Source organism: Rhamphochromis sp. 'chilingali' (assembly GCF_963969265.1).
Source record: "Rhamphochromis sp. 'chilingali' genome assembly, chromosome: 15".
In the NCBI taxonomy this organism is placed as follows: domain Eukaryota; kingdom Metazoa; phylum Chordata; class Actinopteri; order Cichliformes; family Cichlidae; genus Rhamphochromis; species Rhamphochromis sp. 'chilingali'.
This window is the reverse complement of record NC_137942.1, coordinates 6,291,725-6,313,871: the sequence shown is the minus strand read 5'-3', so window position 1 is coordinate 6,313,871 and position 22,147 is coordinate 6,291,725. Positions and strand designations below refer to the sequence as shown.

Sequence of the window (22,147 nt, the reverse complement as noted above, 5' to 3'; positions counted from 1 at the left end):
TGAAGTCCATCATATATTTATGTATCCAAAAATTTAAGATTAACACTGGAGAAGAGAGTGGTGATGTTGATGGGAGGGGCTGAGAGTAAGAAGATAAACAGAAAAATAAATCTTTGTGTTGACCTGCCATTTCCTTATAGGACATTTTGCTCCTCCTAATGATACCACTGTGTTATCTTCTTTCAACGAACGGAACATCCAGTTGAGTCAGACTGATACAAGATAGAGACTCAAATATACGTCAGACTTGAAGCCTGATGTTATCTGTTTCCTCTAAACCGCCAACAGCAGCCAGAAAAAGACTCCCAGCAAAAGTGTTTCACGCAATAGAGCAAATTGTCACAGTGAACAAACACTGACACAGCACCGTGTTCATGATGCCTCCACTGGTGGATTGATGGATACTGATATCAATGCAAGTGGAGTCCGGACAGAGCCTTAAAGTGTAACCTTTGGTAACAGCACCCCATAGTGGCAGCTGGTGTTGCTCATTCCTAAATCACAGCTGGGCCATTGTAATATGTGCATTTTATCAAGCACATCTGTATTAAATCAGAGAGAGGACAATTAACAAATATAAATATGTTAATGCAACCTGTGTAGTTTGGGTTTTATTTAAGCAGTTTCTGCCATACTAACATAAAGACCTAAATGTGAATGACATGAAAATTCAAGTCCCCAAACGTTATGATAGTGCTTTTTTTTAAAAATCCATGTTTATTTTTTTATTTTTTTATTATTTATTTTGATGCCCACAATTCAAAAAGGTGTTTTCACAGTCATTTTGTGAACCTTCACAGAGAGCTCAGTTCTTTTTTCGGGACCCTAGTCTCTATAACATCTCTGCTAGAAATGTGAAATGTGTTAGAAATGTGGTCAGAAGACTCGGATAGTAATTCATGCATCCTTTGCTTTCTTAAAAATCTCTTATTCATCATTGGCACCTGGGAAAAACAGACACAGAGATGAGCAAAAACAACAAAGAGATCCAAAGAAGATGAGGACAGGGGTAGGAAGCCATATATGTTAGCACAGCCATGTCTCTCCATATTCATGATTTGCGTTTTGCCCAAATTACATTATTTTTGTTATTCATAAAACTTGCATTTAAAGTTTAATCATGGATGACAGCTCAGCTGTCAGCCTTGTTCAGAAATAGATATAAGTGACCTTCGAGGATAAATGTGAACAACCTACACAAAAACTGATCAAACTAAAAGTCTTAGTTTGATCTGTAATAGGAAGACACATTACGATCACCATGTCTCCATGTGTGAATGAACAGGACAGAGTGCTGGGCTGCTCTGACAGCTGATATCTGCTTCTGTCTTCTTGTTTAAAAAACAACAACAAAACAGACTTAGATCAGGTTTTGTGTAGGTGTTTCATATTTATCAGAACACATGGAATGTGAATATTTGCAATGCCTTTAAATTTTCTTTACATGTGTGGTTACATTCTCTTCTTTTCACCGGCATCAGTAGCAGTAGTATAACCTCAACTGTGTGGGAACCTCATGAACTAAGAAAATATGACTCCACTCATTAAAGAAAAAAACACAAAAGGAAAATGGGAAAAAAGGAAAAATGTTTAAATATGCATTCAGGTGAACTGACCCTTTAATGACCTCTCCTGCTTAATGAAGCTTTGTCTCCATTCTGAAGGTCCAGAACTGATGAAAGACACTAGAGGGCAGCCAATACTCATCTATAAACCTTTCAGCCTCGGTCTGGACTGTCTGTCGCCTGCAGCTCCACATTCAAGCTGAATTATACTGTGAAATAGGATTACGTGTCAAGCAATGCAATGATTGAGCACAATTGTTGGAGTTTGCCAGGAGAGAGGAATAAAAAGGAAAATACACAAACACAAATTCCTATTTGTCATGCTGATGTGAGTCATGTGTGAAACAACATTAAGATAAGTCGATCCTGGATGTCAAATGATGGGTATCTTAGCATCCACAATGCTTCTTCTTTTTTTTCATATGAGTAAAAAATAGCAGCAGCTCTCCCCAGAGAGTATACAGGCTGAGTTATGGCTCCATAATTATGTGCAGGAGTGAAAGTGTGCGTATAAATGAACGTGCTGCGTTTTAAAAAGGAGTTTTATTATGGTTGCTGTTTCTTCAGATTGTGGGCTGGGGAGCAGATCTCCCTTTATAGGTTATGTTTCCTCTCCCAAAGACCCCGCTCGTACCTAGGGTAACTGAAGAGGCTTGCTTGAATTATACAGAGGCACGTTTAGTGTTTGAAATAATCCAATAAAAAAGGGAGACAGATCAAGAAACCTCCTCAGTTGATGAGCTCATTCCCACCTTCCATCAGCATTTCCTGCATCATAATGAGCAGCAAATCTGTATGTGTGCACACAGGTAGATGGCTGGACTAGAGCGGCTGTCTTAAAGAATTTATTTTTGCCCTAACTCTTTGAAGTTTCAGTCACACTAGATTGACAGGGCTTCCTCTCCTCCAGTGACCCCCCAGGTGTTACCTAGCTCCTTTAGGGGTCAGGTCCCACAGAATGCATCCAGTTGAGCCAATTAACCCCATGAAATGAGATCAATAAACCCACGACACCATATGCATTATTAGCAGGTAGTAAAATAACATTAACAAAGGGTTTAAATGGCTAAATCTGAGATAAAACAACACAGATATAAAAAGTTCTGACCTAGTGACAAAAAGATATAGAGCAGGTCTTCCTCTGGTGCTGCAGTGTGTGTAAAGATACAGGGAGGACAGCTCACGTAAAGCTCATCTATAAGTGCAATTAAGCAGAAATCGAGCCGCTGGGAGCCAGGGGACCTGTGTAGTGATATCACGCATTTCAGTCCATTAACCTGCTTCTAATGAACTGAGTGTTATTGGGGAAAACTCTTTATTAATCACACCGGACTGAGGTGACGGTCACTGGTTCATCGTGTACGTCAATACCCTTCAGCAGGGCTCCAGTTCGGTGTCCTTTGGGGAGGACAAACAATCTGACGATACCGTGTATGATGTGACAACGTGTGTGAGGATCAAATGCATTCTAGGAGATCCACAGCTCAGCATTAACCTCCTCAGTTACCATATGACAAGAGTTGTTTTTGTTGTGACAAGTGCAGTGTGAAAAAAGATCCAGTCTTTCCCAATCAATGACTTTCACCCACCCACAGTGATGATTATATTTAATGACAGGGTTGCTGGTGAGAAATACCCACAGAGTTGTCAGTGGATTAGTAATGCTGTAGGCTAAAAAACTCATGTCAGAAATACTCACAAGGGAATGGAAAACACTCAAGCCCTCACACAAGTGGGACAGATGCTTATTGTTGTGTAACTACTGGATATTTAGGTTTATTGTAACTTATTTAATTATATGTTGGATCAACTGAGTAAAGAGAAGGTAACTGAAAGAGGGAGATGCTAGAGAGGTGGGAAGAAAGTGAGATAAGGGAGGGGGTAAGAGAGGGAAACAGAGATTGGAGACTGGAGAAAGAGGGGGACAGGCACAAACACATGGGTAGGGGAAGGGAGTGAGGTAGAGGCAGAGTGTGTGTGTGTGAGAGAGAGAGAGAGAGAGAGAGAGAGAGAGAGAGAGAGAGAGAGAGAGAGAGAGAGAGAGAGAGAGAGAGAGAGAGAGAGAGAACTGTTAAAACGTCTGTTTGCTCTTGCCAGTCTCAGCATCGCTCAGTTTCTGCAGGAGGCTGCAGCTCCATCCCTCCAGGATCTCCACTGGCACCAGTGACCAGATATGATCTACCCACCACCCTGTGTACCCGTTTAACTCTGAGCCGGAATCGCTTCATTTTTGCATGGATGATAACAGCCTTCCGCATGTTCATGGATTTCTCACACCATATGTAATCTGACTCAAACACTGGATTGGTGAGAAAAAAAGAAAAGACAGTAGAGTATCACTCCAAGTGGTTTCCTACGTTTTTTAGGTCTGTGGAAACAGCACTTTAGGCATGGGCATGGGACCGTGCGCCAGCCGAATGGGACCGGGTGCAGTAGGAAGAGCATCTTCCTGAAGGAGGAAAAGCCCGTCTTCGGGAGTTTGTTTTTCTTACCATTAACAATTTATATTCTTTTTTTTTCTTTTTCTTTTTTTCCTGCCGGGGCAGGGGACTGTGGGTTTTACGCGCCGGAATGATGCGTCCCAACCGAGGCTTCATCCTGCTCCTCCTCAACGGAACCGCTTGTTTGGTAAGAAAAGAGTGGGAGTGTGCAAAAAGATAAAAGAAAAAAGTCACGCCGGGGTCTTTATGCGTCTTTCTCCGAATTACCTCAAAATACCTTCTGCGTCAGAATATACCGTAGAGTAGGCTACAAACTTCCAAACTCCGTGATATACGCTAATTAAAGGGGAAATGTTTGCGCAGACGTGCGTGGATAGCAACTGACAGCTTAGATTAATTTGATGGAAATGATAAATTACGAGACGTGCAGGTCATTTGTGCTTCTTACAAAGATGCAGAGATAATCCTCGACTGCTGCACGACAGCACTGTGTTGACCGCAAACCAAATTCTGCTGATGTCTGGTTTGTTTTTGTTTTTTGTATCACTAGTAATTGTTAAGACAATAACATTCACTCTGACCCCGCTCGTCTCGGGTACGCCGGGCGCAGTGTCACTATTCTCGGGGGACACTCGTGCTGGCAGCGTGCGGAGCGCACCGTGCCATCGGTGTTTGTCACATATCTGTTTTACTCTGTGCGTCTTTGGAGCCGCTTCAGTCCTCAGCTCTGTAACACTGTCAACAAACACTACATGGCCATTAAAAAGTTACAGTGTTACAAATTTATGATTTACTCTATCAATTGAACTCCAAAATATCAAACGCAAAACTGTGAATCAACTGAGGAAAAGTTTATTTAACCTTCCGTGAAAACCAGGCGTTAAAAAATGCATTATACACAAGATATAAGCCACATTTCAGCACTCTTTAAATTATGGCTTTGATTTGATATAAGCTGTAGCACCTTTACACTACAGGTCCATGCCCCAGGGTTCTTGTGTGTGAAATGGTACAGCAGAATCAGCAAGACAAAAAGCTTGAATACTTTTTCATGTGAAAGATCCACAGAAAGATAAAAGCACTGGTTTGTTTTTGTAGTCTTTGCTGTGAGAGCTCTTACCTTATTGAACGATGTGATTAAAGACTGAATTTATACAGTAGGTGAGGAGAAATTTATGAGATCTAATTCAGCAAATTAATGCTAAATTGATTCATACACAACACTCCTGCCAATGGATATGTAAACACTGAAGTTTCTGTAGCTTAAATAATACTTCCAGCATTGCATAACCTTACAATTTAATTTGGATCACCCACTCCTCTTTCATGTGCGCTTCTAGATTTATTAAAAAGCAGCCTTTAATGAGAAGTCAGCTCTTAAATCGCATGAGAAAACTTGAAAACATCCTTCTGTTCGGAAACCCCTAGGCTAAGGGGAGCTCAGTCATCTCAGGGCCCAGGGAATGAGCCAGATCCAAAAAAAAACATAAAAACATGAGTGACTGAAATACTGAAGTGAGGTTGAGTGGCTGTTCAACCCGTCTGTGACGGCATTCCTTCAAGGATGACCTTGTGGTTTTCATATTAAGGTATTATTCAGATACTCAGAATAAAGTGATAGCTCTTTTGAGGATCTGAGGTCTAACAGACATTGGTTTTAAGTGACTTAACAGACTCAGTGATATTCTTGGCTGAGACGGAGCTCTTTCAACGGATTCTTCTGTTCTCTGTGAAATATGAGACCACACGCTGTCTTAAAATATGGGGGACGAGTGCCTTTTCAGCTGTTGTATAACTAGATACAAGAGTGGGGATAATAGGCTTAACACTCACTTGTTGTTTTGGTTCTGGAAGCGTTTTGTGAGCTGCAGGGCCGCAGCCTATTGTAACCCAGAAGGTCTGTGGCTAAATGATAATGGCATTAATTAGAGCATTTTTTTCTCCCTCTCGCCAGACCATGTATCTATGAAAAACGTACACGGCCTCCCTCAGCAGGGAATCTTGGGTAATTCATTAGCCCTGTGACATTGATAAATTATGGAGCAATTAATAAATTAAGTAACTTTTTATTAAGTAATGGAGCAGTGATTAATAATTAAATGAGCCTGCTATGCATTAAAAATTTGATTTGGATGATTTCTGTTGTAATAGCGCTGCAATTTTCAGAGAGGGTTCAGTCTCAAGGGATCTTTTGCAAATGGCTACTAATACAGACGACTATTAACACAAGGTGCCAGTCTGGTTGTTGTTTATGTGATGAATGATGTGTTTCAAATGTTAATTATTCCCTGAATTTGAATGAAGGGTTATGAATAATAAAAGCCATCTCAGTTGTATAATTGACTGCTTGAGAAATTATGTTTATTTTTGGCAGCAGTTGGAGTTATTTTTCATCAGTGAAGCTCAGCAATCTGACTGCATTTGTTTCACTAAACTAAATCGCTAGAGTGAATTTTCTCAAGATAGTCTATTGAATACTTAGGATGAAAGTGAGTCAGCTCTAATGTGAAAATGTTTAGTTTTGGAAGGGCAAATAGACAGGTAAGAATGTAAGAATGAAAGAAAAGAGATGGAATGAACCAAGATATTGGTGCTAAAAAAGGAGTCAGCTAAACATCTGCCTCAGAGGTTTATACCCCTAATTGACAGTCATCACAGATTCTGTGTGATTTTCACAGAATTACACATGTTAATCCACTTGTAATTACAAACGCAGCCGTGTGGATGAACCAGGGTTGATGGGATGAAATCTCAGACCAGCCAGTGAAACCTGGGAGGAGTGAGGTCAACGAGATGTGCAGCTCTCTCTTTCAACAATCTTAAGAACTATCAATAAAGGCATGAAGTGTCCTCGAAAAGGGCATTGAACTCTGATACTCCGGTGAGCTGCAGAATTTCTTCTCTGCAATTGTTTGAAGAACCTTGTGCTTTTAAATGCATTACTCGCATTCAACATGGCACATTTGTGTTATTTTAGACTTGAAAATGCAAACCTAACTATAATTTTACTGACAAGGAGAATTTCGTCTCTACAGTTCAGTAAATGGAGATATTCAAAATGAGCTTTTTGTTAAGTAATTTTGTGCTGTAACCTTCATGTATTAAAAATCTCTGGGGGAACGTAGGCTTGACTATTTGTGAATCACAGATGCTCTTTCTCACCAGATTTTTCTGGAAAGGGTAGCCCCAGGTAGCCTTTCTGTGGCCGTGAGAGACAGAACCGCTTTATGCTCACACTGATTGCTTTCTGCACAGATGAAGACACTGGCCATCATGCTTGATAACTGAATTTCACTTCTGTAGCTGAGCACCGAATGTCACTTTTTACAAATTGAATTTCTGTGGAGACATTCACACATATTTCAAGGTCTACATGCCACACCGTTCCCTCTGCGTGTAAGTAATTTAAAAAAAAAAAAGAAAAGAAAAGAAAATGTGACACTTTGAAGAATTCACACTGGGAAATTGGGAAGTAGTGCTGTTCTGTTTTCTCTTTCTTAACTTTTACTCACACCCTCCATTTGACTTTGCCATCAGCAAGGAAACACTCACTCAAGACGGCGCATCAATTAATAACAAATTGTGCTGTTACATTTAAAGCTGGAGAGCCAAAATCACTTCTGTGACAAAGACAAGATTTTACATCACAGAAGCATAACAGCACAAAAACTGAGACAACAAAAGACATTAAATCCAGGCAGCATTTGCTGTGTCTGAAACAGCAGAAGACAGCATGGTGCGACAAACGCACTCTGTGCAAACCTGAAGATTTGTGCGTGTAGTTAAAGAGCAGAGGCTGCCTGACGCTACTTCTAACCACATCAGACTCCTCTCTCCATTCTGGCCTGTCACAAACTCTTAGATTCATGTTTCTTAGATACCTGTCCTCCTAGCAGGGTCACTGACCTTGTCCACCCAGATACATACCACCTCATCTTGCGAAACAAATAGAAGAAAACTCAGTCCGATGCTGCATACATTGCATGTAGTCACAAACGTGCACAGCCGCACCAGACCGAGCTCAGTTTTTTTCAGCCTTCCCGCTCTCGTCCTCTTTGCCATCGGTGTTGCAATCGGCACGTCAGAGCTTATAAACGTTCACTCTGCGCCTCACATCCCACGCAGATGCTGGAAACACAAAAACTCATTCATAATTGTCAAATTTCTATCATAAGGGAAGGTCGGCTCTGTATCCATGCAAGCCGAGCAGTCTACTGTGCTGAGTGTATGTGCCGTATAGTTATGAATGTCATAACTGGGTGACGTGAAGAGGAAAATGATCATCTCATTGTATCTTTATCATCAGCAGGAGAAAATGCGCATCATGTTTTATCCATCAACGTAGAGGAAAATGACAATTCAGGTCATACCCTTCAAGCAAGCAGTAATTAAATAACCAGAAAAGTTTACTCAAATATCTAAACTTCAGTATCAATAGGAGTATTTTTTATTCAGGAAACTAAAAATCTAATGGACTTGTAGATAATAGTGTTTTTAGGCTTAACCACTTCCACATAATTCTTAATTCTGGGGTAATGATAGGAAGATAAGTTAAACAATATCCCCTTGTTACTGATGAAAACAACATTTCGAGTTTATTGTTATTACAGCATCAATCAGCTTCAGCGTTTATTTACATGAGCTTCTGGATCTAGCACTATTTGTATTTTTTCCAGATCAGTTTGTAAAAAATATGCAGAGTACTTTATCATTGCTAAGATTAGTGTCTTTTTATTAATAATGCATTTAGAAAAGTAATTGGTTTTCTCAGATAATTTAGGCATCCTTGAATATGGCTTAAATTTGATGTCTTTGCTTTTTGATTCTTATTCTCTTCTCGTCACTTTACCTGTGTGGCTCTGGCACTATTTTCCTCTTTGTTTCATTCGAACAAATTAAACAGCTAGGAGCAGTCGCAGAACATATAAACAACATATGACGCAGCAGCGGATGAGCAGTGCTGGACAATCTTTGTAGCCTATTGCCTGCAGGGTAAAACGGCTTGAGTTATGAACATGCACAGCATGTAGGACCCCAGAGGTGCACCTCCTCCACCACCCCCGACCACCCAGTGAGCCCCTCCCACAGGCTCCAGGCAGCCCCATAGCAGAGACCCAGACAGACAGAGAGAAAGCACACACCCTGACACACTGACAGCCCTTCATATTGAAGCGCCAAGCTGTCCTCAGACAGAATACGTTGTCTCCTCAAAACCAGCACAATTTACTGTGGCATTGCTTTCTAGGAGACTGCAGGGAAGACAGAGCAGACCCTGAAAGAATATCTGTAGGTTTGTCTACTGGTTCAGATAGTGAAGTGTGGATTACAGTGCACAGCTTAAAGAAAAATGACTCGTTGCCTCGGGTATAATGAGTGGGTGTAACTCCCCGGGGAGCCAGATAAAGATGCGCATGACTTTAGCAATAAGGAATAACTAAGGATGGGAAAATCCATAACCGACATTTTAATTTCACATAGCTTCTGCCTGAGCTAACAATAGTCAAAGTTGTTTGAATGTTTTCTGAAAATACAAACCGTTATAGGAAGTATCAATATAAAGTAAAGCTTTCATTGTTTTAAAATCTGTAGGCATCTCAGCAATAGTGGAAAAGGCAATATGGGACCAGGGGATTTGGGTTTATTTGAAAGGGGAACACTAGGCTGTCAGTGTAGTTTAACACTGAAGAAAACCAAAGCTTTCATGCTGACCTCATCATGGTGTTGCTTGAGCTGCCAGACCAGACTGAAACCAGTGTGCAGAAGCCCATTAATATTCTCATTTCTCTCAAAATCTGTAAACAGTCTGTTCTGCATGACTGACCATCTAGTATGCAGTTTACCAGCGTGCCGACCAGTGACGGTACAGTGATTTTCGGGGTCAGAGTGGTGCACATCTCCAGACAAGGCCTGCTGAGAGTCTATACATGGGGTTTCCAATTATAGGAAATGCACAGCCACGGGAATGCAGGAATAAATGGATAATGGGAATGTTTATGCAAAGCACATTGATTTCTGATTTTTTATTACATTGCTACATGAAACACCAATTTGAGGAGTTACACAGATCACACAAGCCATCTCAAAAGTGACACCTAAATGTCTATTAACTGCTTAAGCTAAGGTAACTTAATTAATCTATCCATTTTTTTCAATAAAAGAAACCAAAATTGATTTTTAGAGAGTTTTATCATGGTCAAATTATTTATAGTTTACATTTACCATTTTATAGTTGCAGGACACTACATTAATGTTAACAACTGTCATTTGAGCAAGATATTATGTAAGAATGGTTTTTAAAAAAATGATGGTTAAATGTTCAAATATGCAAATCATATTGAAGTAATGCACATACTTTTCCAAAACAGACATTTAAACATTGAACAAAGCCAGGTTCCCAATTCTTCTTGGCACATTAGAGTCAAAGGGTTTCATAGAGGTGCCTTTGGCAATTTCCTTTCATCACTTCATAAATGTAAAAATGCTCTCAGTTATCACCATGGTTGTAGGAGTAAAATATACCATGAAGCAGGCTCTTAATGATAAAAAAATGAACAAAACAAGAAAATTATCCTCATAGATAGATAGAATAAAGCTCTATCTACAGGGCTACTTTACCTATAGCATCTCTCCTTTAGAAACTGAATCGTGTTTCTGTTCCTCTGGTGACATTTCCAGATTGTGTCCAGTCCAGCTGAGATGGACTGCAGAGTGTCAAATGTCTTACAAGCAAGCACTTGCGATCACGTTTCCCCTTCCTGCTTACATTTGGTTTAATCAGTTTAAACACTGAAAAGTCTAAATTCAGCTAGAAGACTGCTGAGACGGCTGGAACTTCAGACATCTAAGTGCCTGACCTGTTTGTCATATGTAAATGAGGTTTACATACTCACTTTAGCAGCTTTATGTGTATGCCACTCGTAATGCCAGACAGAACCTCAAAGCAGTCGGCTAGGCATGCGCATTTACCATGCTAATGTGAACACATCTAGCCCACGTATAAATTAAATGACAGTGACCCAACATATTCTCAGTTCAACCACAGCTGTCCGCTAATGAGAGAATCCCAAGATTCAGTACCTTTTTAGAGCTACTATAAGTGTAAAAGGAGCCCATTCACACAGTTACACACTTTCTCAGCTGGGAGTTGCACAGCTAAACCATTGTCTGATTTGGCCACTCAGCACCTCTCCACTGAAGCAATTTAACAGCCTCCCTCGGGAGCATATTAATGGTGGTTGTGCAGGAATGACAAAATTATTTTCATTTATATGGGTTCAAAAATTAACAGAAACTCTGTCGCACTGTATCAGACAACAGCCCTTAATAAAAAAGGGCATTTAACTGAGGGTTTTATGCCTCCATGAGACAATCCTGCAGTCCTCCCAGCCTTTACCAGACAGGTATGACTACTGTAGCAGTGGCTTTAATCAGCTGAGTCTCCCAGCCCTTGCTTTGGTCCCCACTCTGTGGGGAATAACTGGGGAGAAACCATCCCCTGCTGCCACTTTCCATCCTCCCTCGCACTGCCAACTTGTCGATATCTTATAATGTAAAAATTTGATAGCCAATTCAGAGTCTAGCTTCAGTCTGAGCATACAAAATGAGCCCAAGTCCTCTGGGACCGCACAAGTGAACATGTCCAAAATGGGCTGGAAAAAAGAAGGGTGGAGGATGCAGAAAGACAGAGTATGTTAGAAAAAAATAGTTTCGAATAAAAACTATTCAGTGTATTGAGTTTGTTCACGTACCTCAGATCTTAGTTCCAGTGACCCCAGAGAAGCTGGAGTAAATTATTCATTAAGAGTCAAATGGCTTGTTTCTTGTGAAATTACCTTTCTCTCGCTCACCTCTTCTTGGATCTACACTAGCTAGAAGAATAATTAGTTATAAGGGCACAGCCATTTTCAGACTTTAATCATGTAACAGAGAAATCTCCTGCAGTGAGCATATTACATCTGGAGATGGGGAAAGGAGGCGCGGGTGGGGCGTGGGTAAGGTGGTAGTGTGGATGAAGCATTGACTAACACTTAAGAAATCTGAGCTGCCTCGGTCTTTAATTAAAAATTGATGTCATATTAGAGATGAATATTTCAACTCAACAGCCAGAGGAAAGTGGAGTGCTTATTGAACTTGTCAGCTCTGCAGGACAAGCACATGCTTAAGCCCCATCGGGTGGCCCCCACTGAAGGATTCAATCAATAAGTTTACTCTTTTCCAGCTCATGCATTCATATAACACGCAAAGATACATATGTAAGCTGTATGTCAAAAAACTGACACACTACATTCAGCTCAGGTGCCCCAACAAAAGCTTCACATAAACCCTATGATAAACACTACCATGGCAATGCCATTTTAGCTAATAAGGCAATCCATTGCAATATTATCGTTCATTTTGACTGTTTGTTTCCCACTGATTGCATTTTTATTACATTTTGGTCCCTCCATTATAAAACATCTAATTCTTGAGCTGCAGAATGCGCCACTGTGTTCATGAGATCTGATGCTCAGCAGCAAGTGTACAGTCAATGGGATTTGAAGTGGTTTTAATGGGAACAAGTACATGCTGTGACCGAAAACAAAGCCTGAAGATCAGTGAGAGAAAAACGCACTGAAAACGCAACAAATTCTCATCTCAAAACGTAACATACGACGCCATATGACAAATTGTCGGTATGTTACGCAGTCGGAAACATGAGGAATGAAGCTACACATGTACATTCATTTTAGTTTCTCATCATTAATCGCTTTGGAAAACACTATCTAATATGATTAGGGATAAGATTATGATTAGGATTAAGGTTAGGCCTGGAATACACGGCTGGAACTTGTGTTACCGCCGGGAGTGTCATTCTATTGGATTCCATTCGCAATACGGTGCGTATCATGTCGACATGGAAGATTACCTTTCACGTTCCCATGGGATGTCTCGGGACGTGACAAATCGTCGGTATGTTACATGGGAATGAGAACGGTCTCGAAAACCAAGACAGTCTGCTGAAAGACAATAAGACGGGCGTAGTTAATGTAGTTTTGTTGCTACAACTCCTTTTTACAACAGTAGTTGATTTAATTATTTGATTATTTGTTTTGAAAAAAATATCAGCAAAGCTACAAAACAGAAGAAAATGCCAAATCCTCATTGAGAAGGAAAAAAATCTGAAGTTGATTACCTAATCTGTTTGCAATAGAGATGTGAAATCCACGTATCTCTTCATCTGTGAAGTATATTTTGCAGGATATCTCCAACAGTCACAAGTTACGTCAGACTACTGTGTAGACTACTTCTTAGAAACAGTGGTCTATCACCAGTCCCTTACTTCTGTGAGTTATGGTGGAGATTTTACTTAAGTCACCCCATGATCTCTGCGCTATATTATGGCAACAGAGTGTTTCTGTCACCAGGGGAAAGGGGTTAAAATGGTGTACCTGTCACAGTAACAGGCTGATTATTGCCTGTGGAGCAGCCAGGCTTCTGAGGATCGCTCCCCTACCATACGTCCTGCTGCTAGAGAGGCTTGGGGCCTGTGCTCACTGAGGCTGAATGACTCACAATTACCACAGCGACAGAGCCCGCAGCCACCTCCCATCCTCTCCAGCCGTTTCACTGACTCACTTAGTGGACATGACAAATGACAAAATCACCCCGAACCTCCACCCCCTCACTAAGACCCGACTGCCCATCGCCCACACTTTGCATACAGTATTAAAGCTGGGATACATCTTGCCAAGCTTCATGAAACAAAACAAACTTACTCTGAGAGAAACTTCTGATTTTTCAAAGCAACATTACACTATGTTACAATATATGGCTGGTTTATGTTGTATATTTTAGGATGACCTAGTGAACAATAAGACTTTGGTATAGTGGCTACAGCCCTGGAACAAGTGCACATTTTCTAACTCTTTAAAACACTTCTTAAAATTTTATGAAACTGATCATTAAAAAAGGCAAGGTTCTCACAGTACATCATCATCTGTTAGATTAGATTATAAATCTGAAAGCAAGTGGCTTATTTAAATACCCAAAGCAGATGGCATTTAGTGCTGGATTGTTAACAAAACAATGTTTTTGTTTCCCAAATATAAAAACATTCCCCTAAATTGAAGGAAAACGAAACTAATTTCAGTTATTCTACAATATCTTAAATCACAAGCTTCCTGTACTTTCATAGTTAAATGCAAAGGGGATAAGAATTGTAGCACTGCAATGTCATGTGCTACCATATAATGTGTGACTTCATTTACCTTTAAGATACATCATTCAACAGTGAAACCACAAACAGTAGTATCCATTTACCGCCAAAAACACAACTCCAGTTAAAGGCATTGTGTTTGGACTGGTGCTCAGAGTGTGTTCTGTTACTCTAGTAATCATTGTCGCTCTAACTCAGGTTTTCTTCAGGGCCAAATTAAGCTTATTCTTCCATTTGCCTTTGACAATGATGCTGTACACTGGATCTGACACTTCCAGCAGTGCCAGACATTTAAATCTTCTGTTTAACAATAGCACAGCGTTTACTTCATCTCTACTCCTGCAGCCCAGCCTCTCTGACTCCCTAATGAAGACTGTGCAAAAGAGGGAAGGAGGAGGGATACTTTGCTTAATGTGTAAGCTACAACAAAGCATGTTGCAATATGTTTCTGCTCAGATACGAGCACTGGCACCATCTGAGAATTGCTGGCAAAGTGATGAGGATCTTAAAACAAATGGGCAGTTTCATAGAAACTGTAGGACACCGCAGGGGCTCTTGAGTGCTATCTGGGGAGGCAGGCAGATTGCTACCCTCTGTGCCCAGCAGCCATGGGCTCACTGAAGAAGAGAAATCAAACACAAACTAGTCCTTCAATAGGAGCCATGGGTAATGGTATGTCATCAAAGTCATCCTGTCTAGCCTCAACTTTCTGGTCTAAAAAGAAAAAATGAGAGAAAAAGAAAAAAAAACATAGATATGTTTGAAAAGATTTAAATCAATAAGTCTAAGTGCTTTTGAATTTTGGTTCATTATTAATGAGTTTGGGATTCTCAAAGAAGCTATCTGTTTCAAGAGGAAGGAGTCTTTGTCAGGACTGTTATCGGCCCCCGTGGGGAGACTGAAGGATCTAAGCGGCAGTGTAGCGTAGCAGCAGACAGGTAACTAGAGCAGAGGGCATCTGGCCTGTAACAGCCCCATGGGAATAAAACCAGATTAAGGGAAAAATGGTGTCCTCTCATCTGAGTCCACACACCAGACCACAACCACATCAGTGGGAATCCTTTCAAGACAGTTGAAATGCGATACACGTTGTTATGAAAGGAAATACATGTTTTTAGAGAGACAGAAGAATCAATATCACTGACTAACTGCAGAGCAAGTGAACAAATCTGAGTGAGCTTGAAAAACCTGCATAAAATGGAATAAAAATGAGTCAGACTTAATAATCCTGACTAAGCCTGTATAAGGAAGCCCTGGCAGTCAAGACAGTAGATGGATCAGAGCACAGACAGAGATCCATGCATTATGCATCATTGTAAAATCTCTCTGGGTAGAACGCACTCACACACACGCATGCACACACATACACAAACTTACCCCAGCGCTCGCATTTGCATCACTTATTGTTTGCATTTACCACAACTCAAAATTCACAGACGATGTGAGTGTGTGTTCCTTACTGTCAGATCCAAAGGACACAACAATTCTGGATACCTCCATGGCACATTAGACAGAAGCTACCTGTTAATAGATCATTACCATTGAATAATTACCCATTACTTTGCAAGCACATTCACACACTCATCACAAAGCTACTGCTGAGCACAGCAGCACTATGTTATCTCCCTCCTTCCTCTTCCCCTCCCTTCAGTTGATGTTAACATCTGACAGCTTTGTGTGTCTGCCGATACAGATTTTTTCTTTAATTAAAACACTGGAAGTCTTAATTGGACATTACACTTTATTCTCAGGCCCTCCCGTTTGCCCACCTCCCCACCCTCAAACACTTTGATCCTCCAACCAAATGTTTCGAGGCCATAACAGCTTCCCCATGCACTCATACCAGAGTGCTTAAAAAGCAAAAAGCTCACTTTAAAAAAAGAAACATAGCTTAGTCTCTACTTTCCACTGACATTTTTCCTTTAGGATTTTAATACAAGGCAGAAAAAAATCTTTCCAGGTGGATTATCTTGCAATTCAGTTCTGGCGAAAATGAATTAATTAATTCTCAACTTGGAAAAAATACTTTATAACAGTTAGTATGAAGGCAAATACTTGTGCAAAAACTCCACTGATTGTTGTAAGAAACAACTTCAGGACACATTTCCTGATTGCAGCTCTTCATTGTTTCAAATCCTTTGCAGAAAAATATCCACTTTCACATATATTGATTAAACTGTACAAGAACACAGGAGTCACAAATACCACGTGAATTCATTTATGATGTGGATTTTGTGTTTGAATCTGTTCTTTGATCCCTCTGGCCTCCCAAGTAGCTGATGGAGCCTAGTGAACTTAGGGAATTACACTGCCTCTGTGAGAACGTGACATAAGGGAGTATTTCTTTCTCAGCGAAGGTAAACAAAAGATTTTAATAATAGCACTACGTGTAAAGTTATATAAATATATATAAATAAAACATTGATAGAATGTCAGTTAAAATCTCCCGAGGTATGAACAGTAAATTAAGTATTGATCAAACTGTTAATTTGGTTTCTGTCTACATTTTTTTCTACCTTGCTAATAATTGCTTCTACCTTTTTTTTTTCTCTGTTTACCTTCTCTGATCCCCTCCTCCACAATACTCTCCAGGTGGCACTGAGTCAAGAAGATGACTCCTCAAACTCCAAGAGCTCCTCAGATGACTCCTCCCAGACAGTGGGCCTCCTGGGCGGGCAGGCTTCGCTCTCACCCCTGAGCCGCTGGATGCTACACAGTAAAAGCAGAGCTGCTAACGCCACCTCTCTGGAGCTGCCCTACCACTCTCCAGTCCCTTTCTCAAAGCAGGAGTTTTCAAAACAGGAGTTCTGGGAGATGTTGGGCAGTGATCTGCTCAAACCCGACGCCTCGAACCCCAGGGTCAAACGCCGACCAATTGTTAAAACCGGCAAGTTCAAGAAGATGTTTGGCTGGGGAGACTTCTATTCCAATATCAAGACAGTAAGGCTTAACCTGCTAATCACCGGCAAGATTGTGGATCACGGTAACGGCACATTCAGCGTCTACTTTCGACACAACTCCACAGGCCAGGGCAACATCTCAGTCAGCCTGGTACCACCTGTCAAGGCAGTAGAGTTTGACCTGGAGCGCCAGAGTGTGGTCTACCCCAAGGACTCCAAGATCTTCAACTGCCGCGTAGACTATGAGAAGGTGGATCGCCAAAAACGCACCTCGTTGTGCAACTATGACCCATCCAAGACCTGTTTCCAGGAGCAGATCCAGAGCCACGTGTCCTGGATTTGCTCCAAGCCTTTCAAGGTCATCTGTATCTATATTTCCTTCTACAGTACGGACTACCGCCTGGTGCAGAAGGTCTGCCCGGACTACAACTACCATAACGAGATGCCCTACCTGCCTTCGGGCTAGAGGACCTGTAGGCGGGGAGGAGAGGCAGGAGGAGAGAGGAAAAGGGGGATGAGTGGGAGTGACTGCAACTCGTGAGGAGGAAACCAAGGCTGTGAATGTCATAGCGGCAGCGAGACACTTTAAAAAAAACCTCTCTGTAGCCTGACTGTTGTAAGATGTATAAACATATATGCAAAACATAAAGTACAGTATGCAGATAATGAGGCATTCGGAATGCTTAACTGCAGTATTCATTAACTGGACTGGTAGGGAAAAATCAAATACCGCCAACTTGCACATTCTTACCTCAGACCAGTTTCTATATGCCAACTTCTCGCCAGCTATTTCTCTCTTCCATTAAGTCATTTGTTAATGTTGTCTTAATGTCCTTTTAAACACCCTTTACAAAATTCTTCTTTTTCAAAGTCACAACGCAGTATTGTATCTTTGATATGATCCACTGGAGAGCTGAAGCAAAATCCAACTTTATAAATATGGTTAAGTTCCACACTGACTGAAACATACCACAGGGAACATAAATCATTTTTTTCTCATAAAGAGAAGATGAATGTAAAGTGTAACCAACCATAGGACCATTCAGGTTACACTCTCAGTCTTTTTAAAGGGCATATATTTAATGTGAGGGAACGTCCACCCCCAGAACAATGTTTAAAGTCCCATCTGCATTCTCTGATGCAGCCACCCTACCGTATCACTGATGTGTAGTCTTTACCTGCAAAATCTAATCATAATATATCCTTCAGTTACATTACCCCAGTTCAATAAAAGAGAAATAGGAGGTGGAGAGAGGAAAAATAATAAAATTTACAAAAAAAAAAGAAAAAAAAAAGAAATTGCTCATTAAAGATTCAGGACTGGGGCTTAAGACAAGTTCAGTGTGAGGAAAATAACTAGATTCTGCATAGTGATAAAATTGGCCCTTCACTCTTAAGAGAGAAGGTAGGGGAGTGAAAGACGGGGAGATTCGGTGTGCTCTTTTAATTAAAGTGGAGAAGGAGACGTAGAGTATGCAGCGCCTTCTATTGTCCCCTCTGTATGAAAAAGATTACATTTTGTTGCCGTCAGGATTCCTGATTTCACGCCTTGATAACTTTGACTGTGTGAGGGAGATTGCTCTCTCACGACAAATACTGTGTTCACTAAAGTCAGCCCGTTATCTTGAATAAATGAAAATATTATCATAATAATTACATGTAATTTAATCTCCTTTAGAACTAATTATGGTTTCAATGAGAGGGCAAAATGTATTCCTGAAAATCAAGTCAGCGGGTAGGAGGATAAGAGGACGTTCAAAGGGATTGCTGTGTTTTTGTATGGCGGCAGCAGCCAAAGCTCAGCCCAGAATTAACTGCTCTCATTAAGATAAATGGCCACTGGCTGGCCCATCTCATGTTACTCTCACAAACAATATCAGTGGAGAGCAGCCACAATGGAGCTATGAATTAAATAGGGTGACATGTTGTGTGCTGAGAGGTTACCACTGTCCTGTTTATGAGGACACAATGCCTTCTTGGTTCATTAACGATGAACAGTCACAAGACAGGTGTGAAGAGTCATTAAACAGTGATATAAGATAACCAGTTTGATGCTAATGTACTGTGACATCAGTGATGTAGCCAGATCTGTGCACACACATGTGTGACTGCAACTGCACAGCAATCTCGCAAGTGGACCCAAGCAGCAGTAAAGTCACCATGAAGCCGTCCTCCTGTGGGGGGTAGCATAAGGCCAGACATAAATGCATCGCTCTGGCTGCGCTTTATGAGCTTGGAGAGCAAGAGTAGGAGGTTTAAAAAAAAAATTCGTCAGCTAAAGATAGTAACAACGAGCTGTACATCTGCACGTCAGAGCTGGATTTTTAGTTTAGAGTGGGGTGATTCTTCTCTATATGCAACACACAACCTGTGGCCCGGAGCAAATGTCAGCTGTGCACAAGCATGTCTGCAGGTGACAGATAGCTACACCACCCGCAGCCATTATAAATGGTGTTCATCTGTCTGAGTCAAACCTCTGTCTCCTTCTGCATGTTATTGTTTTATCTAAGCACATATTTCATAAATGCTTGGATGCCCTGCTTGTTGACAGCACACTTATCTGTCTGCTGTGCCTCTTATTCCATACGTTTCACAATCAACAATCACTGAAGGGATTTCCCTAAAGAGGCTCAATCAATCAGAGTTCCAACTATGTGAAAGCAAGCAGAGGCAGATTTTGATTCAGCCACATCACAGTTACAGTCTGAGCATCTTCTTCTTCTTTTTTTTGGAAAGCATTCACAGAATCCCAGTGGAACATTCAAAACAGGTTTGACAACAACTCAAACTATAGACCTGATACTTGTCTGAAAGTATACTTGTTGTCTTAAAGTCCTTTTCCTTGACTGGAGGAAGTTTCACCAGTTTAAAGTACATCCAGCAGCATGAAAGAACCACTGCCTTCTGCTCTGTTCATCCATTTCCTCACCCACCAGCTCTCTCTGCCCCTCTCCTCTCCAGACACCCGCATGTTACTCAGCCATGTGCCCCGCCGTCTTCATGCTGTTGTCTACTCCCCACGTGTGACCTGGCTGACTGGCTTCAGCCTCTGTACCCTCCCTTATCCTGAAGTTGAACCCTGCTGCGGGTAGTTCCTCACTACTGCCCTGCCTGCCCTCCAGCACACTGTGCTGAGCTGAGCTGGCTAATCTCTGCGAGCTTAGTGTCGAGCCAAGTGAACATCGGCAGCGAGAACTCCTGTCTCCCCTCTATCTGTTTCTCTCTATAGTTATATCCCATCAAACAAATGCGTGCGCACACACAGTCTTAAGATGTGCTGGTTTAAGTATTTTCTTCTCTGCTGTTCAAAGCAGAGTTCTTACATAAACCCCTGGAATGTGAGGACGTGAAATCTCTTCGAGAGCACGCCATTGTAGTGCCCATCACAGATACGGCCCAGTAACCTTGATATTCCTCTCCTCGTGTCCCGCAGGGCATCTGGAGAGAAGTTGGATACTCATATATGAAGGAATCAAACTGGTCAACATGAGCCCTCAACACTGTACCATTATAGAAAATATCAAGGACACATGTTGGGCTACCCACTAAGAAGAAGCTCCTCACTCTGCTCCTTACCGATCCTCTGACATCTACAGCAATACCCTCACAGAGACTCCACCCTCTCCGCCTCTCCGGGGCGAGATAAAGAAAGGCTGCTTGGCAAAGCTGAAGAGAAAGTCATGTCGCTATGGGACGGTGTTGTTGGTGGCAGCAGCCTTATTGTTGACCCACCTGGTGCCAACAGATGTGGATTTTTTGGCCTTAGAGACTGCAAGACAACACTGATCCACACGACAAACATTAGTAACAAATTCAGACTGTCAAAAAAATAAATATACATATAAATAAATGGATAAATAACTAAATAAATATATATATATACATATATATATATATAAAGAATAAGAGTCCTCAGATCTGAATAAAGTTGTATTTAAATGTGGGTCATGAAGTGAAGGTTGTCTGTTTTACCTTTTTGTTGCTCATGGTTTTGTCATGTGGATGATATACTGTATGGATGAAATGATGGAATTTAATGTGGTTTTCAACATTTTAAAAATCAATAAAGTACACAGAAGTACTTGAGCCAATTCAGTTGTAGAGAAACAGGCTCCGGCATTAATATCTGGTTGTACTCTGTGTGTAGGAAGAGTGTGTCAACAATGCTGAAGTCTCTATTTTCTTGTATTTGCATACCCATACTGTGTGCCAAAGGCAAAGAAAAGATGTGACAAAGAATTTTGCCAAGCGCTCTTGCAGATTTATATGCAGAGAGAGAAAGAGGAAGAGGAAAAGAGAGTAAGGAGGAAAATGGGGTTGAGAGAGACCAAGGAAATATTTCAACTGGAGTGATGCATGAACATAACTTCATCCCCTAATTAGCCTCCTCTTTCGTTTTCCCCCTTCTCGTCTCTTTCGCTCTCAATTTCTTTGTTGTGCGTCTTCGCACTGCTCTTTCATTTTAAAATACAACTGACGTTACATTCATTCTACTTCTTAATTAAATCCCAGAGAACTGTTAATGAGGAGACAGGCTCAAATATTCGGCTCACAACATCCCTTTAAACACAATCGATTAAGGCATGGCTAGCGGCAAAGCCAGGCCCTCCACCCCATTCCCTCCTCACCTCTATGTTCCCATGAAAGAGCTGTGTGCCTCAGGATAACCTTGCCAGAAAGAATGAAAGGGAAGCAAATAAGTCAATGTGGATAGAAAAGAATAGCAACCTTATTTTAGAAGAAAGCAGCAATTGAGGTTAATTTTAAAACTTTGAGCAGAATACCGGGCCAAACAAGCACATGGACACATATGCGGCAGGATGTGCACGGACATATACGGGATGGAAAATTCAGGCAACAGTCACTGATAATACATATCAAAATTTTAGAACAAGTACAGATATTTTAGTTGTCTAAAGAGAAAAAAACATCAAGAGTATTGCTTCTCAAAGAGGAAAGGGCATTTGAGCATGAGTAATGAGAAACTGGACGATAGTCAATTGAGAAAATAACTAGTCGCGGCACAGGGAGGTGGGAGAAGGCGTG

The 22,147-nt window shown here is 41.1% G+C and overlaps 1 protein-coding gene across 1 annotated transcript; it reads left to right on the top strand.

Moving 5' to 3' along the window:
* The first annotated feature begins 3,641 nt into the window (after window positions 1-3,641).
* Window positions 3,642-21,157, top strand: LOC308411442 (neurexophilin-1). Its single transcript, XM_080905319.1, has 2 exons — window positions 3,642-4,193; window positions 16,794-21,157. Exons 1-2 carry the CDS (start codon window positions 4,137-4,139, stop codon window positions 17,565-17,567), a joined length of 831 nt encoding a protein of 276 aa, XP_080761445.1. The 5' UTR covers window positions 3,642-4,136; the 3' UTR covers window positions 17,568-21,157.
* Window positions 21,158-22,147: the final 990 nt, after the last annotated feature.